The sequence below is a fragment of the Homalodisca vitripennis genome, chromosome 3 (genome assembly GCF_021130785.1).
Source record: "Homalodisca vitripennis isolate AUS2020 chromosome 3, UT_GWSS_2.1, whole genome shotgun sequence".
Lineage (NCBI taxonomy): Eukaryota > Metazoa > Arthropoda > Insecta > Hemiptera > Cicadellidae > Homalodisca > Homalodisca vitripennis.
Window position 1 is genome coordinate 56,424,687 of NC_060209.1, and position 24,870 is coordinate 56,449,556.

General features: G+C 33.1%; 2 protein-coding genes across 2 annotated transcripts in view; both read left to right on the forward strand.

Moving 5' to 3' along the window:
* Positions 1–4,155, forward strand: part of LOC124358205 (transmembrane protein 62-like) — a 39,418-nt gene extending 35,263 nt beyond the window's left edge. The window contains exon 11 of the mRNA XM_046810497.1: positions 884–4,155. Within this exon, the coding sequence (XP_046666453.1) occupies positions 884–953 (70 nt within the window). The 3' untranslated portion in view covers positions 954–4,155. The remainder of the gene's footprint in view (positions 1–883) is intronic.
* Positions 4,156–10,918: 6,763 nt separating this feature from the next.
* LOC124356915 lies at positions 10,919–22,564 on the forward strand. Its single transcript, XM_046808214.1, has 3 exons — positions 10,919–11,114; positions 11,311–11,451; positions 19,248–22,564. The coding sequence occupies exons 2-3, from the start codon at positions 11,353–11,355 to the stop codon at positions 20,121–20,123; spliced, it is 975 nt and encodes a 324-aa protein (XP_046664170.1). The 5' UTR covers positions 10,919–11,114; positions 11,311–11,352; the 3' UTR covers positions 20,124–22,564.
* Positions 22,565–24,870: the final 2,306 nt, after the last annotated feature.

Here is a 24,870-nt window from a genome sequence, read left to right on the forward strand (position 1 = left end):
ACTCAAAGATCTGCAACAAAAAATTCTAAATACGTGGATGTGTATCAATAATTTGTTTAGTTTTTATTAATCGACACATTAATTATTAAACCTAGGCCACATAATACATTTGATAACCTACCAGTAAAAATCAAAGAAAATCTGCATTCTTGTATGACTCTTTGTTGTATTCTTCCAAGATCTAATTTTTGAAATCAGAATTTAGTATTTAATTAGGACACTACTTTCTTTCTATTTTCTGTAGCAGTGAGCCTAAATATTTGTAAACCAATAGCTTGTTAAAACAGCATGAAGAACTGTGTCATACAAGACTTATATTTGCAAGTTTTTAACAGTTAGTCATAAGTAAAATTTTAATAAAATATACGTTAATATAATAATAAACTTAAGAAATATTATCAACATTATTATTTAAAAGATGATCTCTAACAGTTGTTAAGTTAACGTAGCTGACGTGAATCTCTTATTCACATTACTGAACTCTATCATCGATTCAATTTTTCTGACCAACCACAGGCCTGGATCTAATCCACGGACCATAGTTTGGAGACCCCTGTCTAAGGTGTATATAAGGTGCCATAGTTGAATTTGCATTCTTTCCCTTATCAAGAAAATATACACATACTTAGGTCTGGAAAAACCCATTTCAGTCAAAAAGCATTTATCGTCCAGTCCTTGTAATCTACTTCCAATCTAAGGAGTACAATAAAAATTCTCAACTGTGCCTTAATATTCAACAGACCAACATTAGTGCAAAATCTCTCCATTGTATGTCAAGCCGTTCAATATATAATGGGCAGACAAATACATGCACACAGACAAGAATTTGTCAGACCAGGCAGTGATAATAGTTTACTTGATTATTTTTTATTACTTGTTTCAGGGAACTGGCAGAGATCTTTCAAGAAGCCACTATCGGTTCAACACGATTAAAGCCCTATCACAGCATTTAGAAAATATACAAACAATTACTTTACCAAATATGACAAATTTTGAAAATATTTTCGTTATTTCTAATGTTGACTATCGTCAGATTGTAAAACTGTTATTAAATAAAACATCAGTACACATTTTATAAGAAAGTATTATGATAGAATAGTTTCGGTATGACAGTGTATTTATCTATTTTATCATTAATTTTAATTTTATTTTCAATCAGTTATCAATTATGTGATACCATAATTTATAGTATAATATTGACATTAATTTTCCATTTGTATTTCTCTTAATTTATAGCATGTTAACATTAATGTAATATAACCTATTGTACATAAATATGTAGATTAAATTTGAGGAACAGAACAGTGTGATACATTACAGTAAGTTAAACCAGAATATTTTCTTGAATATGTTTAATAAATAGCTAAGAACATAATTAAGGCGAACTTTAAATTAATTACCAGTCTTCCACTAACCAAATTTGGTATGAAACGTTTCTTGTTTATGTTTATACTTACCAGATAATGACTCTTCCACTTCTGTAAGGCATTCGACTGTGTTTATCATCCTTACTTTACTTTCATCAAACTCAAATGGGTGGATTTTTCTCTTGCTTTTGTTAACAGGATCAAATCTTACCTTTCTGAATGCCAACAGTGCATGAGAACGAGAGATGGGTACTCATCATGGAGAACTGTCTCCACCTGGACTCTTTGCTTTGTCCATTACTGTTCTCACTTTATATAAATGATATGACAACAGTAATAAGTCATTCTTAACTTCACTTATATGCTGATTACTTACAAATTTTACACATACTTTTCACCAAACAACATAAACGTTGCTGTAACTTTAATGAATAGCGGCATTGATGCAATTAGGTAATGAATTTCAGACATGGACTCAAACTTAATCAAAGCAGAACTCAGACCATACTTATCGGCTACTCCAGAATCCTTAGTTAAATCTACATGATTACTGCATCAAAACTTGAACTCAACAATAAAGAACTTGAATATTGTGATAAATTTAAGAATCTTGGACTATTTATGACAAAACACGTGGGTTGGGCTGATCAGAATGTTGCAACATGTAATAAAAGAGTCTTTGCTGGTATTCATAGTCTCAAACCTTTTACTTTATTTTTACCCTTGAACGTAAAAATTATGCTGGTAAAGACCCTTATTATGCCGCATTTTAATTACTGCGACGTTGTGTACAGTGATATGAGTGTTGAGCTTTTGAATAGACTACAAAGAGCTCAAAAATATTGCATAAAATTTATTTTAAATTTAAGACATTGTGATCATGAAACTCCTTTATTTCAACAACTATCCATAACGAAATTATAAGAACTCTGGCACTATTACATCTTGTTCTTTTACATTCTATATGCACTACTAAATTCTACTTGTCTGTCCAAAAGATTTCGTTTCATTTCCAGAATCAGTGAATGGTCTAATTTATTGTAGGCAGCATCTCTTCTACCCATTATTCCAGCTTCTTAATAAATCGTTCACTGTTACTATATAGACTATAGAATGCTCTTCCTGATGACATCAGCAATTTTGTAATGCATTCTCGTTTCAGGACAGGGGTTGAGGAAATGTTGTGTGAGCGATAGGTGTGATGTGGTGTGGGTAGCATAATTCAGGGCAAATATGTGAATGATTTAAATAGAAGGTTTATGAATTTATGATTACTCATTTTAAATTCATTATGTTGTAAAATTTCTTTAATTTACAACTATGCTTTTTTCCACTACAATACATACTGACCTTACGTTAAATATTATTATTTTAAGTTGTGTTGTCAATGAGCTATTTATATTTATGTTATTTTGTACAATTATCAGGTTCTATCAATTAATTTCTATTGTTTTTTTTTTAATATGATAAATTTTACTGAGGTTAATGAGAAGAGAGAACTCCATAGTCCTAACATAACCACGAATAAAGCAAAGTTTCATGTACTTCATTCATTCATTAATTATTTATTTCTTCCACATTCATGTACATGAAATATGTATTACATAATATTTTGAACCAAACTATTTGGAATTTTTACTAACGAATTTTTATAAACATTATAATTATGTTGTAAGTGCATTAGTTCGTTCAAAGCTTTCAAGTGTATTGAGAAAGAATTATTAATTCATTTTAAAAAATGTAATAAGTTTTAGTGATGCTACATTTGTTGCTTAACCTTGGCTCTAAATATAGTTGTATAGTTAGTTGTGATGTTTGCTCGCCTTTAATATTGTATACAATTAAGATTGTGGGATTTTTCAAGCAAGGTACTTTTTTTAGTTTTAATGCGTTACTATACATTACAAGTAGAGTGATATTGAATCTAGTACTTTCTATATGGAGTACACTAATTGTATATTTATTACATGCAATAATATTTATAGTTACTACAATCCGGTTCATCCATATTTCACCAGAATCGGATTCGGTGCCATTTACTGGAGTTTATACAAGCAAACGTGTTTTGAAACATTATTGAAATTAGTTATATCATCCATGACTTTGTTAGGAATAAGAAATTATTATAAACACATAATTATGTTAAAGAGTGAAAAATATCTGAAATCAGATATTTAAATAATAATAGTAAGTATCATATCTCCTAAACGTTACTTCAGAATGTTCAGATAGATTTACAATTATTGAGAAAATGAGTATTTGTGTATTATTTAAGATTTTATCTCAAGATATTAATGTTGAATGCTCAGGTGTTTTGCACAACTGTCCCTGCCTTGCCAAAACTCTTGTTACATGTAAAACTGGTCTAAATGTGCCCTTGGCATTCATTCATTGAAAAAAGTCATAGTAAACAAAATTCAAGTACAACTCAATTGTTGATTTCCAAATTGTTATTTAGAGGGAGGGCATTGTTATCCAGTTCAAGTGAGGTAATTTTAATTGTATTAAAATATCAATAATAGTTTGATAGAATAACCCTTTACCAAACTAACAAAAAGACGCCAAAGAAATACTGATATGTGAATATATACGTGAAATACGTTTTATTGTTTTCTTTAATCATAATCATCGACTTCTTATATTTAATTATTTATTTATCTGAAATTGTATATAACAGTGTATATTTTGTATGTATTTACTGATCAATTGTATTTATAATTGTTGATCAGCACAATTTGTATACAATTTTGTAAATAGTACTGAATAGTAAAACGGTCCTCTAAAATAACTTTGTGGCATTTTTTCAACTCCATGTCATATAAAATGCTGTCTTATTATTTCATTAATTGTATCATATTTATGTAATTACAATATCTTATACACCTAACTATATATATATCCCACAATATATACCAGTGTATAAGTTCCATTCGCAGTACACAGCAAAATGTGTGTACATGTGATAAATTACATGTAGATCCTGAAGTAAGTTAATTGCTCAGAAGAATGATTTTATTCTGACAGCAGATAGATAATTTCTCTTATCACAAAAAGAAAAGATCCAGGAAAATCTCCAAAAACCCAAACTTAGTACGCAATATGATTAGGACAAGGTACTAGGCTATAAATAATAATTGGTAGGCCTTTTCTTCATACCATATTTCAATAAAGACCATAGATGTGAAAGCAAACAAGTGTATTTTCATTAAAATCTCAGATGGTACTTTTTTTAAGCAAGGGCAAGACAAGTTTTCAAATTAAGTAGATAAAAGTCCTTGTTGGAATGCCTTGACAAAATAAAAAGAACCTCATCTTCATGTGGCCATTGTTTAGAGAAGACTGCAACCCATTTTTAGATAGCTCACTGTACCCTCCATTATAAACATTAAACATGATGCAGATCTATACCCTCTGATGGTCAGACATTTTAATATGTTAAAGCTATTCAGAATAAACTGCCCATTAATTCTTGTGAAATTAGACTGATTTAGAGTGAAGGAAACAGGATTTTTCCAGACATTTGCCATCGTTCAGTGAAACAAAAAATCAGTAACACCCACCAGTGAACAATGGCAAATGTCCAGAAAAATCCTCTTTCCTTCACAATCCTTCCATTGTCAAAAATAAACTTCAAACAAAGAATTGATTTAGAGTCCTGCTTTTATGTTTTTAATTTTATTTCTCGCAATTATAAAAGCTTCTTATTTTAAAATTACAACAAAATTTGTTTAGAAATAATATTTCCAAGATCTTTGCTTCATTCTCATGTTTTCACACTTCACAAATTGAGACAGGATATAACTTCTCCAGGAATCTATCAGCCTATTAACCTTATTAAGCCTGTGTAAATTTCTCAGAAGGATGTTCAATCCAAGACATTTGATATGTAGAGAACAAATATTTTATCGTCTCATTTTAAATTTTGTCTAGGTGTTCTTAAAAAAACATGGCACTTTAAAATTTTTAAATAAGTTAAAGTGTGAAATGATTATATCATATCATATTAGGCAAAGTTACTATAGGATTGCTCCTCAAGAATATGAATTAACCACTACTAGACCAAAGAACTGTATGTAATTACCATTGTTTCTTTATTTAATTTCCACTTTTAAGTTATAAAATAATTACTTAGCCCAAACCTGAGATCTACTTTTATTAGAGTAACAATACCTCATTAATTATCTACTTAATTCACTTCACTATTTAAATGATAAATGATAGAAATTTTCTAAAATACTGCAGAATTCAATGAAAGGGGGACAACATAACAAGGGAAAGTAAGGTAAAAAGTAATCCAGAAGCATCACTTCTGGCTGTTTTATACCTTCCAGCTACTGTATTACTTTCCAGTCATCTTGTACACGTTACTTATGACATACAATATCTTATAATTTGTTATGATTTTTCCCAGATAAAAAAATCAGGAATGTTTAAAATTGTTTTACAGGACTGTGTTCTTTAAACATGTTTACAGAGATCCCGACATTTAAAAGACTGTGTAAAAATATCAAAATTGTTCATGGGTCACTGGAAGCCCATGATAGAATTAACTAATGTTGGACATGGGCTATTATGAAGACTGCATGGCCTACATTGTTATAAATGTGTTAATATCAGGCCCTGAGGAGATTAAATAGGTTGGACTGGGTACTTAAGGGAACTAGTGTAATTGAATGCTGACCCATTCCTGATATATCTTGGTCTGTACTCTTGTACACAATGCACTGGGTATCTAACTTATGGAGTCAAGCCACTTTCTGGGCATACTAGCATAGTAAAATATAGACCTGAAATTAATTTAAAACAATCTTTGGAGCTTCTTCTTTGGATTTATCATTTGTGTGGTCAGAAATTGCAGATAAAGGAAAAGCTTTTAAAAATGCTGAGTGTCTGCCAGTTAAGGATACCTGGGAAAGTCGCGAAATTTCATGAAGAAACAAACTAAGAGTTGGGCCTCTTTTTAAATTAAGAAGCATTTGCCAAATTCCTCTGTAGTAGGTTAAAATTAGTAACACCACAATTAGTAAGTGTTTTGTATCACTGAATGATGGCAAATTTCCAGATGAATCCTGTTTCCTTCACAATCCTTCCATCGTCAAAAACAAAATTCAAACAAAGAAAGGTTCAAATTAAACTGAAAATTCTTTACTATTGTGCAACATCTATATTTTTGTGACAAATGTACATGATTGTGGTATTTTCATCTTGGGCACAATTGTAAAGGAAGAAATGTAAGCTCAGGTAAGTTTCTAATCGCTGTAATTGTAAGAATTAATTTTTGTTTACAGCTTTCCAGGTGTCTCATAGTATACTGTATTAGATAAGAGTCAGCCAATAACATTCCATATCAATTTATTAACAGAATCATATAAATTTATTAACAGCATCATATAAATCATACTATTTTTAGCTTTAGGAAAAGTTTTTACAATGTTGTGCTAGCCTCAAACTGAAGATTAGATTAATCTGTATAAACCATGTAGACTTTACTTAGAAAAATTAAATTACCAACAAAATATGAACATTGATGTTTAAGAACTTATTGTGGAATTTTTGTCATTAGAATAGTGTGAAACGTGACTGATTAAAATGTTTTCTTATGTAATTTGACTAATTTGATGCATCTCTCCAATCCTTCCTTTGCTATGCTAATCTCTTGATTTCTTCATAATTACTACATCCATCACCTTTTCCTACAATTCTTTACATACTTTAATCTCTATATATAATTTTTACCCCTCTATACAGGATGTTTCAGACCACTTGTGCAGTATCTATAGCAGTCAAACAAAGAATTCAGTAAAATGATTAGGAACTTTTTAGAGAGTAGGGGTGTTTTTTAAAGATTTTCAAATGGGAACATGGTCATGTGACACCTTATTTTAAATTTCTGCTTACCCTGAGCATTTTGGCCCCAAAACTCAATATTATGACCATTCATATGCACAGGGTGTAACAAAATGTCTAATTTAGGTTTTAACAGTAAATTCTGCTTTCAGCCCCCTTACGACTTCCTAGGCACATACATTTTTGTATGATGTTTATTACATACCCTATCAGGAAATATGGAGTGGCATAATTTTTTACTTCTTTTCTCTAATTTAAAAAAATCATAAAACATTAATAGATTAGAAGATACGAAAAGTCAAATATTTTAAATAGCAACCTATGCTACAAAGTACACCATTTTAAAATCCTATTAACCCTTTGAGTGCCAAGAGGCGATGAGATCGGCCTGCAGATATTTAAGAAAAGTGCCGAGGGTAGATGACATCGGCTCGCGGGTTTTTTTCCGAAAAGTGCCGGAAGGCCTACTAGATCGGCTTTTCGAATATTCATTAGTCAGCTAAATGTTGAAATATGGCATTTTAATTAGTCTCATTTTTGTAACATAGTTTACGAGTTATAACATTCTGAAAGTTGCATTAAAGTACACATGCTAGCAAGTGTTGCACCGTTTTGTCACACTTCTTGTTAAATTGATTCGACATAATTAGTTACATAATAGTTCTTGATTACTTTTAAATAATAATACATTTTTTACGCTTGTATCATAGAAAATGTAGTTTTTATCATATATATTTCACATATAAATTCATAGCTGAATTTTATTAACACATTTTCCACAACTCCATCTAGCAAAATATGTAAGAAACTATATTACATCTATGTCCTAGCAGCCTTATCCCAAAGTTCCTAAACAGGGGCTTACACTAACGAACGAAATTGTGATTTTATATATTCTAATTACATGTCATACTTTATAATTAATTGTAGGCTTTCAGTAATGTGTAAACTTCAAAATCTCAGTTTTGTTTAGTATTGGTCTGAGTAAAATGTATAACGCTCTCATATTTGATATTTCAGGTTGCACGATCTTCATATATAAGTACGGGATTTAAGACAATAATGTCTTAGCTGCGAACATTTTATCATAAAATACAAAACCAAATTTTAATTTATTCTGGTAAATATTCTGTCAGTATTTATAGCTCATGTTTGACTATAGAGGACCTTTCACTTGTCAGAGCCAATGCCAATCAGTCTGAAATATTGCACTTGGAAGTTGAGTTATAGATAGCAGCAGTATAAGTTATGTAGTCGTAGAATTATTTATAAGTACCATAACCTTTTTTACCTGTGTGTATCTTGCTCTTTATTTAGTTTTATAAAGTATCCTCGTCTCCCAAAAGGTGGTGGCTCATAAGTACGGTCACTATAAGGCTAATAGGAGACTGGCATCTCTTTTCTATAAAAAAAACTAAGCCGAAGCCTAACACTCGGGAGGCGTTCGCATAATGTCTCTCGTCTATATTTCTGTCTGATCGATATATGTCGAGAACGAACTGACCTGTACAGATCAAAGTTTGCATGAAACAAATTTAAACAGTCATGAATGAGTTTTGTGATGGCCCATACATGGGATTAGGCTTAGCTTCATTAAAGCCCACTAAGTGGTTGGTAGAATTTATCTACCCGTCTGTCCACAGGACACCTTAAGAATACAATGAGCTATAAACTTGCTTAAACTTTTTCCTGCTTCATCAAGCTTGTTACCTGATATGTCTCGTAGTCGTAGCTTGTTACAAATTGCCACGTTTGGCTTTAACTGCCCCTCTATGGTGTAAGCAAAGAACTCAACCTCATTAAAAGTCGAACAGAGAAGGCAATGCCGACCATATAAGCCTAGCGCTGCCATTCAAGAGATCTGGATATGTCAGGTAGCTGCCCCTAGTTTTGTTCACAAAATAGTTTTGAACAGGTATATAAACAATAACAAAGTTTTACCAAATAATGTCAAGAAATTGCCGTGCAATAAATTGAAGTCCGCATTTAAGAGCTTTCTAGTCGAAAACTGTCTATACGAGGTCTGTGAGTATTTTGAAGTAATTAAATCTAACTTTGATTGGAAAATATTTTAGGCTTAGTGATCTTTGACCATTTTTATGCTATACAGTCTTCAACAATAAAAATCTTAATTCTTTACTCATGTAACCATATTAACAGTCGTTTTACAAGTCCGATTAGTTTATTAAAGGCTCTCTTGGCAGTTATAGTTTGTAGCCAAATGCGTCGAAGACGTACTTTCTTACGATTTGACGGAGTAGAAGAACTGGCAGTGGTGATATTGCAGTCCTCTAGGGAGCAGGCAATGGCGCCACTGTTAAGGCGTCCACTAAATTTGTGTGGGTTTTCGGTCGTTGAAAATCAAGATTATTTGAGTGAATGTGCTGGTGTTGTGAGAGTTATACCCTCGTTTCAACTTGACTAAAACAATGGTGTATCAGTTTTAATGGATGTACTTGTAGGTGACTTTCTTGTAGCTAAAGTGTCCATGACCAACACAATAGGTGCGATATATGAACCGGAACTGTAAATATTTTAACAAAAACTCATTTAAGACACGACTTCCGCATAACGTCTGCCTGAAAAATATGTTTGTTCAGTGGGCGCAACGGCTATATCTCGCCGTTAACTAAATAATCGCTAAGGATCGAACATCTGGAATTTGTCCATCTGCTATTTCAAGAGAGGTGTTTAGCATTGAAGCCTTCTCCAACGATAACACGGTGCTGCATGTTCAGAAGTGCGTCCAAATTAGCAAGGACGAAACCATAGCGAAACCTATGGCATCGAGACATAGGAAGCAAATAGTGAAAGGTCAAATAATAAATCTCGTGAACTCAAAACTTGTGTTAGAAGCATGTGCGTGATACTGCGATGTATTAATATTGCAGCTCATCCTCCTGGATTATCACGCCTTCTCTCAACCGTTTGGTCCGTCTGGTAAGTTTGTTATCTTGGGACAGAATACCACGTGCGGGGTTGAAGTTTTCCATGATATAATTACGTATACATTATGGTTTGAGGCAAACACGCTCTAAGGATATTGTAGACTTTCGGGTGTTACGTAGAACTCGGAAAAGATTCTGTGAGAGTGTGCACAGTGAGAGTGTATTATGGTTGCTGTTCTTGCACCCTTGGAAATTTTTCTAATAATAAAAGCTAGATTAGACATGTGCTTATATAATCATGATGATAATATAACATTTTTACGAGATTATAAACCTTGCAACCTGGTAAGGTTAATGTAAAGAAAAATAATGAAGTAAAACTAATTTATGTTTCAGTGGTTTGTATATAGCGTTACTATACTAAATCCTTTCAGGGTTTTAATTTTTAAATCACTTAAATCTCGTGATAACGTCCCCATTTTGGTAGCTTTAGTTTAAGAATGTTTCTCTTTTTTTATTATTGTCAGAATCTTTTTTAAATAACATGTTTAATAATTTTTAGAATATATTTATACTTGATGTTTCCATCGTTTGTGCTAGGTAACGCGCTTCCAGATCGTTTCAAACGGCAACAGACTGTAGCCATGACTTGAATAATTTTTCATAGAATGTTAGACCGCTACGTACTGGGGGCAGTCAAAGCTGTACATAATCAAAGATATGACGAGAATGAGTAATATTTATTCATTACTCTTTGAATGACCATAGAGTATAAAAGATCATTTTGATTTTCAAGAAATTGCATTGGAATTGGACTGAGATTGAGTCATGAGTGTGTAGTGTGTGTGTACTGGTAGTGCGTAATATAGTGTTTGTGTAGGTAGTGGAATACTAATTTTATTTTTTGGTACTTTAACTACTACTCAGTATACTACGTAGTTTTATATTCGTCTTCTAGCTAGTTGCTTAGTTAATAGTTAGTCACGTTTGGTCAATTGATGTTGTATAGCATGTAAGTATCCATACATTTATCGTGTAGCTATTTGTTTCAGTGATGTTGAGCTTTAGTTAAACTGTTTTGTTTTGTTTGAATTTCATGATGGATTAGGTTGTTACACGAAAAATCTTTGTGAATATACAAACATCTTTAATATTTTATTTAAAATCGTTTTATATTCAGCGTTACCTAAAATTGTTTATGCTTATAGGACTAAGATCCAGAAAAAATCTACTTTACAAGAATCTTAATCATGAGAGTCACGGAAGAAGAGAGCGACAGTAAAACTATTTACTGTGGTAATTTGTCAGAAGAAGTAACAGATGAAATTCTGTATGAATTGTTTAATCAGGTAGGCCTGTTTTCTAATATTGAATCCAAAGCAAATTAATACTAAATTGTATAAAATCACTGTGAATAGCCTAAATAAGGTTGTAATTTTATTTTATTTTATTTTTTTTTTTGCTGCACATTAATTACTTAAATTGTGTGAAAACAATAACATTTTAACAAATTCCTATAAGGGTACCAGTAAGATTAAACGCCGGGGCGGCAAATCACGAATTTGACGTTACCAACGTATTCTGCTCACCCTCCTGAACAAAAAATATATATAGTACTATGGGGTGCAAATGACAAATAACATGATTTTAGGGGGTATATTGATAAGTGGTAAAGTTTCTAATGTTTTAATGTTCAGTTTGTGTGCTGTGTCTGGATAATCTGTTTACTTGAATATTATCTGCGGCTGGGACTGATAGCAGCCTGATAGCATACCTGTTATCTGAGTTGTCCGGGGCATAGGTCAGTTCTACACAAGATATCGTGTTCAGTAGGTCGGATTGAGTCAGTGCGTTTAGAATGATGAATCAACCATCCACTAGTTCAACCAACCCTAGTGAATTGTGTGTGTCGGAGTGTTTGGTAGGGCACGTAAAGAGCTTACGTTTTAACCGAAACGAAATTATCTCTTTTTTAATTGAACATGGTATTTTTAAAAATGAGTGTATTTGTTCGTCGTGTGGTCGAGTGGTGTTTTTAAACCGGGAGACTTTGTTGTTTCGTTGTGATAGACAAATTAGGAAAAGTAGTAAAAAAAAAAAGTTTTAAATGTTGCAATTTTAAAAAATCTGCTCGGGCAGGTTCATTTTTTCGAAAGAACGCGACTAGATTTAGAGACCTATTTTGGTTTGGTGACCACGTTGCTTCACCTCAAGCCTCCGAGACAACGATACATTTCCTTGGAGTTTGGCGTTTTCTTCGAATTGTGTGGTGGACTGGTATTCTTTCTGCCGCGAAGTGTACTTTCATCACATTTCAACGACGTCGAAGAAAATTGGCGGACCTTTGACAGTCGTTGAAATTGACGAGGCAAAATTTGGAAAGAGAAAGTACAATCGCGGCAGAAATATTCAGGGACAGTGGGTTTTTGGGGGAATAGAAAGGCAGAGCAGAGAGTCCTTCCTTGTTCCTGTAGATCAACGCGATAGGGACACTCTGCTCGACATAATTCAACAATGGGTTCTGCCAGGTACCACAATTGTTAGCGACTGTTGGCGGGCCTACAATTGTCTCGGTGACGAGGGATTTAGGCACTTAACGGTCAATCACTCAATAAACTTTGTCGACCCTAACACCGGCGCCCACACAAACACAATTGAGAGACACTGGAGGGAAGTCAGGGCCAACATCCCTCGGTATGGTGTCCGGACTGACCATTTTGTTGGGTACCTGGCAGAATTCCTTTTTAAGGCAAAGTACCCCCACCCACATACCAGGCTCCACCACTTTTTTGTTGCTGCTGCTCAGCTATATCCGCCAACACACTAATGGTAAGTGTTCTCTGTTAATATCCATCTATATATTTGAGTTTTTTCATGATTTATTTAGTTTTTTAACTTTACATAATTGCCTTTGCATTACATTTCAATTTATATTTTTGATCAGCCCCTCTAGAATTTTATATTTTTACTGATAGGTACTATCTCGAGGGATGTTTTTCTTTTATTGACATCAGCGCGGGGCAGCACCGAAGGTGCTGCCGAAGCCCGCGCTGATGGCCGGAGGCACCGTAATTAATTTTTTTCTCGAAATTAAGAAAAACATTATTAATTTTTATCAAAATTCTGCTCATTTCTGTATTATTTCTCATTTACGTTTGCAAAGATGGCGGCGAAAACCGATGACGTCATCACGAGGTTCAATCATTGGCCACAAAAGGTCACGTGACGCTAGACGTGGATGTAGAACATGGAGATATTACTGGAAAGTTATTTAATTTTTTTATTTTCTAGAACTTCGTTATTTCTCATTTCCACCCCATCAAACCTTATACTTTTTTTTTATATAGGACGATTCCAATAAGTTAAGAACGCAAAAGTCGTATTTTTTCCGCCCCGGCCGATAATATGATAATTACCCCTATAAGTAACAATAGCTGTTATTAGGGCTGCAGTATAGGCCTAATACTTAAGCTTCCAACACTCGAGTAATCGATAATATTGAATCATCTATTAGACCGATTTAAATGCTATCAGACATGTTTGTTTACCCCCTTAAGTAATTGCCTATATTTCTTTCACATAAAACTATATTTTCACTATAACTTAATACTGTCTTAAGTCAATAACATAATTCAGTTCGACATTATTGTTCTAAAGTAACTGAAACAAAGTTAAGCCATGTGTGTGGTATTTGAGTTAACCGTTAGGGACAGGAAATACTGTTGTTTGTCAATACCTATCACAAAATAACGTGTTGAGTTATTATGTTCCCATGCTGTTACCGTGGTAGCATTTTAATATACAAAAATTCAACTAGGGCTAATTCACTACAATTTAACATAGAATATAAACTAATAAATTAATAAATAAGTTAATTCAATTTTGACTATACAGCACAATTATTGTGTACTACCAAATCCTTGACTACTACTTGTCCTTGGCTATACATACGTACATTATAAATATAAAAAGTTAAATATTACCTTAACATGGCTGATTAGACCAGCTTTTTAAATACTTATTATTTTAAGATCTACATTTTGCATTAATAGGCTATATACAAAAATTGGTATCAGTGAAGTTAATGGTGGGTATCGTTATTAATGTATTCTGCTCATCCTCCTGAACAAAACTATATAATTGTAGAGAATTTAAATAAATATGTCATTTCCACCCCTTGAAACCTTATATTGCATGGTTCAGGAGGACAATAGGTATAAGTTAATAATGTGAAACTCGTCTTTTGCCACTCAGGCTGTTAATTTCACATATATCAACAAATTAGCAAGTCCCTCTGGGAGTTAGCCTATTTTCCACTATCATTTTTTTTTATTTCCTTGGTGTAACCCTATGGTCTATGGGAAATAATATGATGTACAGTTTACATATCTTAAGGGCCTTTTTATAAAAGTTGTCCTATATTTTAAACTAATTTTTTTCTAAAACATGTGTTTTAATGTTTACTTTTGGGAAAACCAATCAACAAGCTTTTTTATTCCCTCCCAAACTTATTTAAAAACTCCATGACAAGGTTGTGGGGAGAGATGGCAAAACTTATACAAACATAGATATTGATATGTATTACAACAATGGCATATAAACATTGATTAATAAACATTAATGTTTTTAAAACTAATTTTTAATTGGTTTTTTTCAACAACCATATTTCTAATAAGATTATGTTGTATTTTCTGATAAAAATCAGACGCCTTCTTAGTTAAATACTACAGAATTTTACATAAACGAATTAATAATATGAAAAATAATAATATTTAGGTAATTGTCACATTAACGACCGAAGCGGCAAAATACGAGTTTCGTGTTAGTAACTTATTGGAATCGTCCTATGGAACAAAACAATATAAGATTTGACGGAGTGGAAATGAGAAATAATGAAGTTCTAGAACATCAAAAATGGAACAACTGTTCAAGCGCTGAGCAATATTTCCATGTTCTACATCCACATCGGGCATCACGTGACCTTTAGTGATCATGATTCAACCTCGTGATGACGTCATCGGATGCGGCGCCATCTTTGCAAACGTAAATGAAAAATAATACTGAAATGAGCAGAATTTTGATCCAAATGAACAGTTTTTCTTAAATTTCGAGCTAAAAATAAATTAGTTGTTATCGAGTTGAGACGAGTGCCTCCGGCCATCAGTGCGGGCCTCGGCACCACGCTGCCCTGCGCTGATGTCAAGGAATGAAAAACATCCCTCGAGATAGTACCTATCAGTAAAATATCAAATTCTTGAGGGGCTCAGAATCAGAAATATAAATTGAATTGTAATGGAAAGGCAATTATGTACCATGTAAAAAAATTATTACATCATGAATACCCCTAATATGAATACGTATATAAATGGACATTAATAGAGAACACTTACCATTAGTGTGTTCCACAGAATGTACAGAAACGAAATAATCTCGTTTCGGTCGAAACGAAACCTCTTAACATGCCCAACAAGACACTCCGACACACCAATTCACTACGTTTGGTCAAACTAGTGGATGGTTGATCCATGATCGTCACACACTCACTTGATCCAAACTACAATACACGATATCTAGTGAAGCACTGACTTCTGCCCCGGAGCATTCAGATAACAGATACGCTATCAGTCCCAGCCGCAGATAATATTTACGACACACCAGTTCACTACGATTGGTCGAACTAGTGGATGGTTGATCCATGATTGTCACGCACTCACTGGATCCAAGCTACAGTACATTTTATTTCTGACTTCTGCCCCAGAGCGCTCAGATAACAGATACGCTATCAGTCCCACCTGCAGATAATATTTACAAATATCTAGACACAGCACACAAACAGAACATTAAAACATTAAGAACTTAACTATTTATGTATATACCCTCTAAAATCATGTTATTTGTCATTTGCACCCCCTAAAACCATATATATTATTTGTTCAGGAGGATGAGCAGAATACGTTGATAACTTCAAATTCGTGATTTGCTACCTCGACCTTTAATCTTATAATTTCCAATATTTGTGTTGCATTAAAAAGAGAAATTGTAATATAAGTAAATGTAAATCAGTTAGGAATAGTAATTTTAAAAGACTATTAACAAAGTGACATTTAAAATTGATTAAATTCAAAGATTTATTCTAATATAAAAATTATAATGAATTACCACTGGTGACTCAGTGAAATCTTATTACCAGTACTTATCTGCGAAGCCATTCAAAGACAATAGTTTGGATAAAAGTTTTTCCCCAAGTCTATTTCTATTGGCTGTTATTGTGTCTCCTTTTTCGAGAACAGTCCAAAGGGACTGAGGATACAACAGGAACCAAATGTTGCTTAGCTAAAAATATAGTTTGGGATAAATATGTTTCATATCCTCTCAAAGCTTCAAGGGGTTTTCCTTATGGTTAGATGAAACACGGTTTGTAGACAACTACATACTTGAACCGGCCACTCGGTATATTTTGCAGCATTATCTAGAATAGGGGTGGAATGGATACTCCATGATTACTGTAGACAAGGATTGGTAATTAAATGAGGATTAAAGAAAATTATATGTTAACGCATATTCAAAATATTTATTGTTAACAATATTATTAAATTTTTTAATGTATTTGAAGTAAACAAAAATCCAATTTAGATGAAGTAACATCGATGTAGCAGTGGGAAAACATCAATGTTTTGTTGCAATCCCTAGGTATAGCAGTACAAGGGCTTGAAATAATACAATTATAATGAAAATGTACCAAAATGCAAGCTCAGAAGAAGTCATGAAAGTTCTGTGTTGATTACACCAAAATACAATCCTTTGAACGGTATCATAACACCCCTTTTTATAACAAAGTTATGAGATTTTGAGAAAATATTTTCTATAAGACGTGTTTTAATGTTTATTTTTGAAAAAACCAACAAAACAATTTTAACTCCCCAACTTACTTTGACGGGCTTAAAAACTCCTGGGACTAAACATGAAAAGAGGTGTGGGTGTACAAGGATTTTTACTAGTTCAATGAAAACAAAACTGTACAAATATGTAAGCAAGGGACAGGTCAGTAAAAGTCAATATTAAATACACCCAAATCGTCTTCTTTTGGGGGGAGTCCCCATTGTGAAAATCTTTACTAACTTTCAATAAAACTTACACAAATCTTTTTCAACTTCCAGTTTACTTTAGGGGGGCCTGAAAACCACACCAAACTTCTAATAAAGTTAGAACACACTTCTTTACAATTTTACTTGGAATACATACACAGTTTCTACAACAACAAAGTAAGTCAAAGAATAGAGTTTAATTGTTTTCTCATAAGCATAGGAACATACTGCAAAATTTCAAAAAAAATTGGATCACGGAAATTGGGGTAATCCCAGAGCCTATCTTAATTAATGATGCAAATATTTTTTTATTAGGTATACAAAATTAACAAATTATGTGGGTAAAGTAAATATTTACTTATGTTATTATCTAATTGCACTCATTCTTCTAAACAAAGTTATTAAAGGTTTTTAAGGGCTGTTCCATGTCAAATTAAAAAATGCTACAATCTGACCCTCTTGGATTTGTTTGGTACTAAATTTGGTAAGGTGGTAGATCTAACAAAAACTAACGCATTTAACATTTTCCAAAATTATTGTGTCAATCAGTTGTTTTAATATTTTATTTTTACTAACGATAAAAAAGTATAATTTATGTACAAATTAGTAGTTTTTTAATAGAAGAACACCATATGAGGTCTGTCCAAAAACTATCCGACCACCGACCAGTAGGTGGCCGCGGCGTAACCGACCGGCTCGAACCGGTTATTGGAAGGGAGGGGAATACGATTATATTAGGCATTGAATACGATCCAGTCACTCAGTAAGTCACAGCGCTCTGTTCCGTACAGTACTGCCGTGTGTGTGCGTCGCATTTCAATATGACTGAACGTGTTGAGCAGCGCATTTGCATTGAATTTTGCCAAAAACTTGGCCATTCAGCTTCAGAGACGATTACTACGATACAGAAAGTTTATGGTGACGTGTCTATGGGCGATACACAAATAAAAGAGTGATTTAGGCGGTTTAAAAATGGCCGCATATCAGTGGAGAGTGATGATCAATCTGGCAGGCCTTCAACGGCCAGAAACGCTGAAAATGTTGAACGTGTTCGTGCAGCAATTAATTTCGAAAATAATTTATAACACTAATGGTTGAGTGTTTGTTATTGAACTATAAGTAGTTTTAAATAATGTTGCAATTAAAAGTTCGCATATTGTTCACATCCACAAATCAGAGATAGAGAGTACAGAATATCATGCATTGTAAGATTATCCTTGCATTTTCTGTTCCTGTTTTCTGATTCAAGGACAAAATGTGATGTGCTAGCTTATGGTTGTGATATTATTAGAATACATTTTTAGTTAGACAACAAGCACATAATATTTACTTTTAAGAAATACAATTTAAAATATAGAATCGATTAGACATCCAACAGGAACAATTACAACCCAAATGAGGGAAGAATAACCCTGAGGTTGTCAAGTATAAATCCAATTGATGGCGTTGTTTGGTAACCACATGTTGGCAGATCATGTGGATGCCTCCAAATCAGAAACAGAGTTCCAGAAAATTAAACATTAGAAAAGAATTTCATACTCTGTTCCCACGAAAACATTTAGATTTGTATGGGTTGCTCAGTCTAAGGGGTTTCCACTGATTCAATAGTGAAAAACTGTCTGGAAAAACTACTTTCTCTGAAAATTGTTCATAGAATCAGTTGGTAAAGTAATTTTTAAATTAAGATTTGAAGATCATTTCAGTGTTTACTTGTTTGTCATAATTATATAAAACATATTAATGTAAGCTTAGCCTTAAAGTGCTAATATTGATTCCAGTGAGTTTATACTGACTTTTTTTTTGTCTTGTGCTAATGGGCACATGATGATGCTGAAAGAAAATGTTTGGCATATATCACTGTACCTATACATAATTTGTCATCTAAACAGTATTCTTTTACAGAAAATGTTTACTTATATATCAAAGTAAACCTAAAAGGCAAGACATACCTAATACTACATCATCTACATTTAGTTTGAGTAATGATATTTTACCATGTGATTAAATTTAAACAAAGTTTTATTTAAATTTTTATTATGTTTTATGAATTTTTGTTGTAGGCTGGTCCTGTGGAAAGTGTGCGAAGGCCCAAAGATCAAAATGGACGACCCAAATCATTTGCATTTATACTCTACAAACATGAGTGCTCAGTACCTTATGCCATAGAATTATTCAGGTTTACTAAATTATTTAATAGGAATTTGAACTTAAATAGTCGCAGCAGTCTTAAACATACTCCCATTCTTGATACACATCTCTCAGAATTTATTGTACCTCCCATTCCTGGAAATTATGGATCAGAGAGTTTTTATGAAAGTAATTCAATAAATCGCAAAGAACAAGATATTAGAAACCACTGGAATGGAGAAAGAGGTAACAGATTTGAACGGAAACATCGAAGAGAAGGGAATTATAGAAGGGACGATAATGGCAAGCACAATAAAGGTAGAGATCCAGATGAACCAAAATCATGGGCAGAACTCAATGCTTTGAAAGGTAAAGGATCATTACCAAATGGTCACCACAGGAGTGACTTACAAGGCAATTTAAAATGTGAATCCAGTTCAAGAAGCGAACATCCTGCAATGCCGGATTATAATACCTTATTGCAGATGGGACAACAAATGATGTTACCTGGCATGATGGGACTGCCTGGAATGATGAACATGATTTCCCCGATGGGGTTGGGTCCTATTCTGGGTGGTAACAATATGTTTCCTAGCATGCTAGGAAATATGAACGGAGGTGAACAGAGTTATAATGATAGGAGTAGAGGGAAAAGAGACCTTCAACGTGATGGAAGAGGTGCAAGAGATCATCCCTACAATGAGAGACACCACAGAGATTATCGGGATGATCACAGACGACATGATCGGGGGTATTCTTCAACACGTTCATCACATGACAGAGAGAGACGGGATAGAAGAAGTCGCTGACAGTGATGTATTAAGGAAATGAATAATGTTAATTTGGACTAACAAAAAATACATAATATATAGTTTTAAGAAATTAAGTTAAGTTGGATTATAGTTCTAAATTTTAATGAATTCAATATTACATATTATTAGCAAGTGTGAAGGGCAATATTTTTTACATATCTGTAAGTATTTGAGGTGTATATTTATCGTTCTTAGTTTTACTTTCATAAACGCCATAGAATCATTTATAGCCAATTGAAAAATATAGGCTCATGCATTATAGACAACTCTTCTTTGTAATATTAGATAATTCATCATAAATGGTTTTTTTTCCAAACACAACAAATTAAATTTATTTTTTAACCATTACATCAAAGTAAATATAATTGATTGCATTTGAGGTTTTGGTTAAAAAAATCCATTCTGGCAACACTTGTTGTGGTTTGAGTATATAAAGTTGCATGTTCACTGTTTGTAGGGAAATCATTTTTGTCTAGACAATATCTTTTCACCATTTTTAATACTTAAATATCACTGGTTTCAAGAGTGTATAGTGTTATTTTTTATTTTTGTTTAACATTAAACATTAAAATATCTGATAGCAAACAGCCCTCATTTTATTTTGCACACATGTTTTAGACATTAAATCAACTTATTTTGGAATATTCAATTTTTTATTAAGGATTAATAAAACTTCAAGATCTGTTTAAAGAGTAGCCTCAATTTTCAATAGCTTAAGAAGTTAAGGGAGAAAAGGAATGGTTGCTATATATCTCTATGGCTACTCATTGGTTTACTATAGACAATCCAAATACAGTTAACAATTGATATCACTTAATATTATCTTTTTTGGAACCAAATATTCTTACCATATTCTTACCAAAAATATTTAATTCCAATGCAGACAAAAATATTGTGGTCTCAATTTAAACCACCCTTAGCCTAAAAGTTTTATATACATAACTGCATAAATTATGAGGTACAAAAAAATCACCTATTAACTGAAATTGTTTTCTGCCGAGCAGGAGACATCTGCACACAGAGGCTGCAGACGCGTGGTGACACAAGTATGTATACATAGGAAACAGGACTGCAAATTACATTTTATTTTCAAAACTATAATTTGTTAGTCCGATTACATACCTCCGGTTTTTTAATACATAAAGTACAATATAAACATGTTTTAGTGATTGGTAATTTGTGTATTACCGATCAGATGTCTGCAAATAAAATTGTGATGATGCTGAATATAAACATAGAAATTAAAAACAAATCAATGTAGTATTTATAAATCAACATGTATTTAGTCATCTAACTACTACTCCTTTCCATATACAAAGTAGCCTACAGCAAAAGCATGTTTTGGAGATGTGATTTGCTTATGCCGTCCAGCTGTCGTTTGCTCTTGGCTTTAGAACCGAATGAAAAGAGCCACAGTATTGGAATCAACCCACCCCTGGTTTATTTTCCATGTGCAAAAGACTGTCCAGTGTTAATAATTAAATTGCAATTTTGTATGAGAACAAATATATTTTTTGTTTAAATTTATTTGGTTCTGTACAGATTTGGAAAATATTTTAAAATGATACAGTCTGAAGTTAAACAATTAATTATTTATGGGTTAATCATGGTCAATCGCAAATTATATGAATAAATTGTTTTTAATTATTGACTGAAATTGAGAAGAAACCATATTAAATTAAACTTTTAAATTAGTTGTCAATTTAGAGTGAAAATAACACAGGCATTGATTGATTTATTAATCTTTGCTCATATGTATTTTAACAAATTAGTCTGATCTTGTTATGTATTATAAAACGAATGTCCTGCACTGCACAATTCTATACATTTTAAGAATGTTTTCTAAATACTTAAATATTATATTTCTAAAATTATTTTCTTGCCTTTTATCCATAAGAAGCTAACTACCATGTTTGTAATTAGTACAACTTGATAAATAATTATATTTTCACAATAATATGTGATTTTCTAAATATTTACAAATTTAAAACACATTGCACTGAAAATATACAAACACTACATGCAGTAGATTGAGGAATGTAGAAATAAATATAGCCTATGGAAAACAAATGTGTTACTACAAGTCTATGAGTAAAAACACTTGAGACCATCATGCCTAACACTGGATCACATTAAGCTTTAGCAATGGTGAGATGACCTGTACTACTGATTGAGTTTATCCTTTAGAGTTCGCAAATTTCATTGAATAAGTAGGTTTATATGTTTCAGCCATGATGTATAACTCTAATGGTAGAAGTCCTAGAAGAACTTCAAGTGCAGTTATGGGGCTTCTCCTAAAGCCTTCTGTAACTTACTGTCTTATAGACAAAATAATGATTTTTATAATTTAACGTATGATTGCTGTTATTGTAGTAATGTTTCCAAAGTTGTAACCATATGGCTTGAATAAATGATTGATACACTGTTTTCTATACTAATGTTGAATTGTAATATTTGTTACATTAATAATTAACTTGACGTGGTGCCAAAACCCGATTGTGGTAACAAGTTGAGTCATCAGGAAACTCAGGCAGAAAACTCAAACAAGAAATGTGGAAAAAAAAATATTGGGAATTTGAAGAAAGGTTTTGAATGGTCATCCTGATACATTCCCAATGGTCTCTTTAAAGTTTTAAGAAAAATTATGATAAACTGATGGAGTGAAAAAACTTTCAATTTGAGTAGTTGCCACAATCCATCTTCAGATTAAAAACTAATTTACTGAGATGACTGGCATAGGGAATGCATCTATAAGCCAAGCTAGCTCTGAGGAGTTCATATAAAAGATATGAAGAGATTTTAAGTCCTTTTGGAGCAGGAATAGGACCAGGAAAATTACATCCTCTTCTTGTGATTTAAACTTACTGATTGTCCATGTAACATTTTTTTTCTTTTTGGGCAAGAAGCTGAGAAATTTCACTAGTCAAAAAAGTCCTTTTTACTGCTTCCGGAGTGACAGAATATTCTGGACTGGAGGTAGGGGCCCTCTCCTGTCAAGATTCACGAGGAAGGACTTTGGGCATTAATCTGTCATGCCTCCTTGGAAGAAGGAGAGGCCACCTCAGTACCAGTCTCTTCAGTCAAAGCAGACAGGGCTGGTACATCCTTATGTCTAGGCAAGCAAATGCCTTTAACACTTATTGAGCCCCCACCAACACCAACAGTCATCCTCCAAGTAGACTAGACCTATCGATCTACCCTTGCATTCCAATATCTCAACATCTGCGGTTAGTGATGTGCCGATCCTGGATATCCATGGGGTTTTTATTTTAGAAGGGAGTTCTTTTTACGGCAACAGTATTCTCAATTGAGTTTGCACTAAATGTTTTTATGGGAAAACTGTGTAAACTTACTAACAAATATTGACATCTCCAGGAATCTAACCCGTGACCTCTCGGTTAGAGAAACGCAGCCTTGTACCAATGCTCCAAGCATTTTGTGAGACCTTTGACTGTATTGGTTAATCTGTCATCTCGCACAGGAGTTTCCCCTTCACTCCTAAAAATATCAAAGTAATCCCAATTTTCAAAAAAAGACGACCCTACACTCATCAATAGTTATCGGCTTGTCTCGATTTTGCCAGTAATAAGCAAAATATTCAAAAACTTTTTTTATTACGAATGCGATCAGCTCTCAAATGAACAATTTGGATTCAGAAAGGGCAAATCAACGATAGACACAGTTGTGAGTCTTGTTAAGATAATTTTAGAGGGGCTAGAACGTCAAAATCATACATTAAGTGTGTTTCTCGATTTAACTAAAGCATTCGATTGTGTTGACCATCTTGCGCTGCTTGACAAATTGGGATCCAAGGCATCTGAGGCATGCCTCTCTTGTGGCTTAGTTAATTTTTAAGTCAATCATCACTACCACACGGAAGAATCGTGCAATATGCGGATGATATGACTCTGTTTTAATGCAACAACAAAATCAGATTTAGAACAAAAAACCTTTGTTGTAGTAAACAGTTGTGTCCAACATTTTCACAGCTTCAATCTAAAAACAACTCCTTCAAAATCCAATGTTCTAAATTTTGCTTTGTGTGAATATGGCCCGGACATTGTGTTGGATGAAGCCATATTAGAAGAGGTTTTTTCCTCGAAATTCCATGGAATTTACCTTGATCAAGGTTTGACATAGAATGTTCATATCGATTACGTTTTCTATAAATTAGCCTTAGGTATTGAGGTCTCTAGCTAAATACTGCTCTATTCAGGCTTATTATAGCTTGATCTATCCACGTCTCACCTATGGACTAGTGATGCCAATCTTTAAGTGCGTTCAAGCTTCAAAAACAAGCGATACGTATAATTGCAAAATTAAAATTAACAGTCGTGCACGCCAGTTTTCAAAATATTGCAACTGTTGACTTTGCCAAGTCTCTACATTTTAGGAATGTCATATTGTATGCTTAAATGCACCTTGACCAACGGATGGGATGTTCACTCGTACGAGACAAGAGGCAGAGAAAACTACCGAACCAGGAGACACAAGACGGAAGTTCATGAATGTTTGCCCTCACAGGCAGGAGTTCATCTCATCAACAGATTGCCAAATAAAATTTTTAATTCACCTACGTATAAAGCACTTAAATCTCGTTTGAAACGTTTTGTGTCGAACGCATTTTATATCGTCAACGAGTTTATGGTATATAACTGGGAGACCGCACAATCAGAAGACTTACTCTCGAATTGAGGTGGGAAGAAATCGGTAATGAATGGAGTAGAGTTAGTGTCAAAATGTA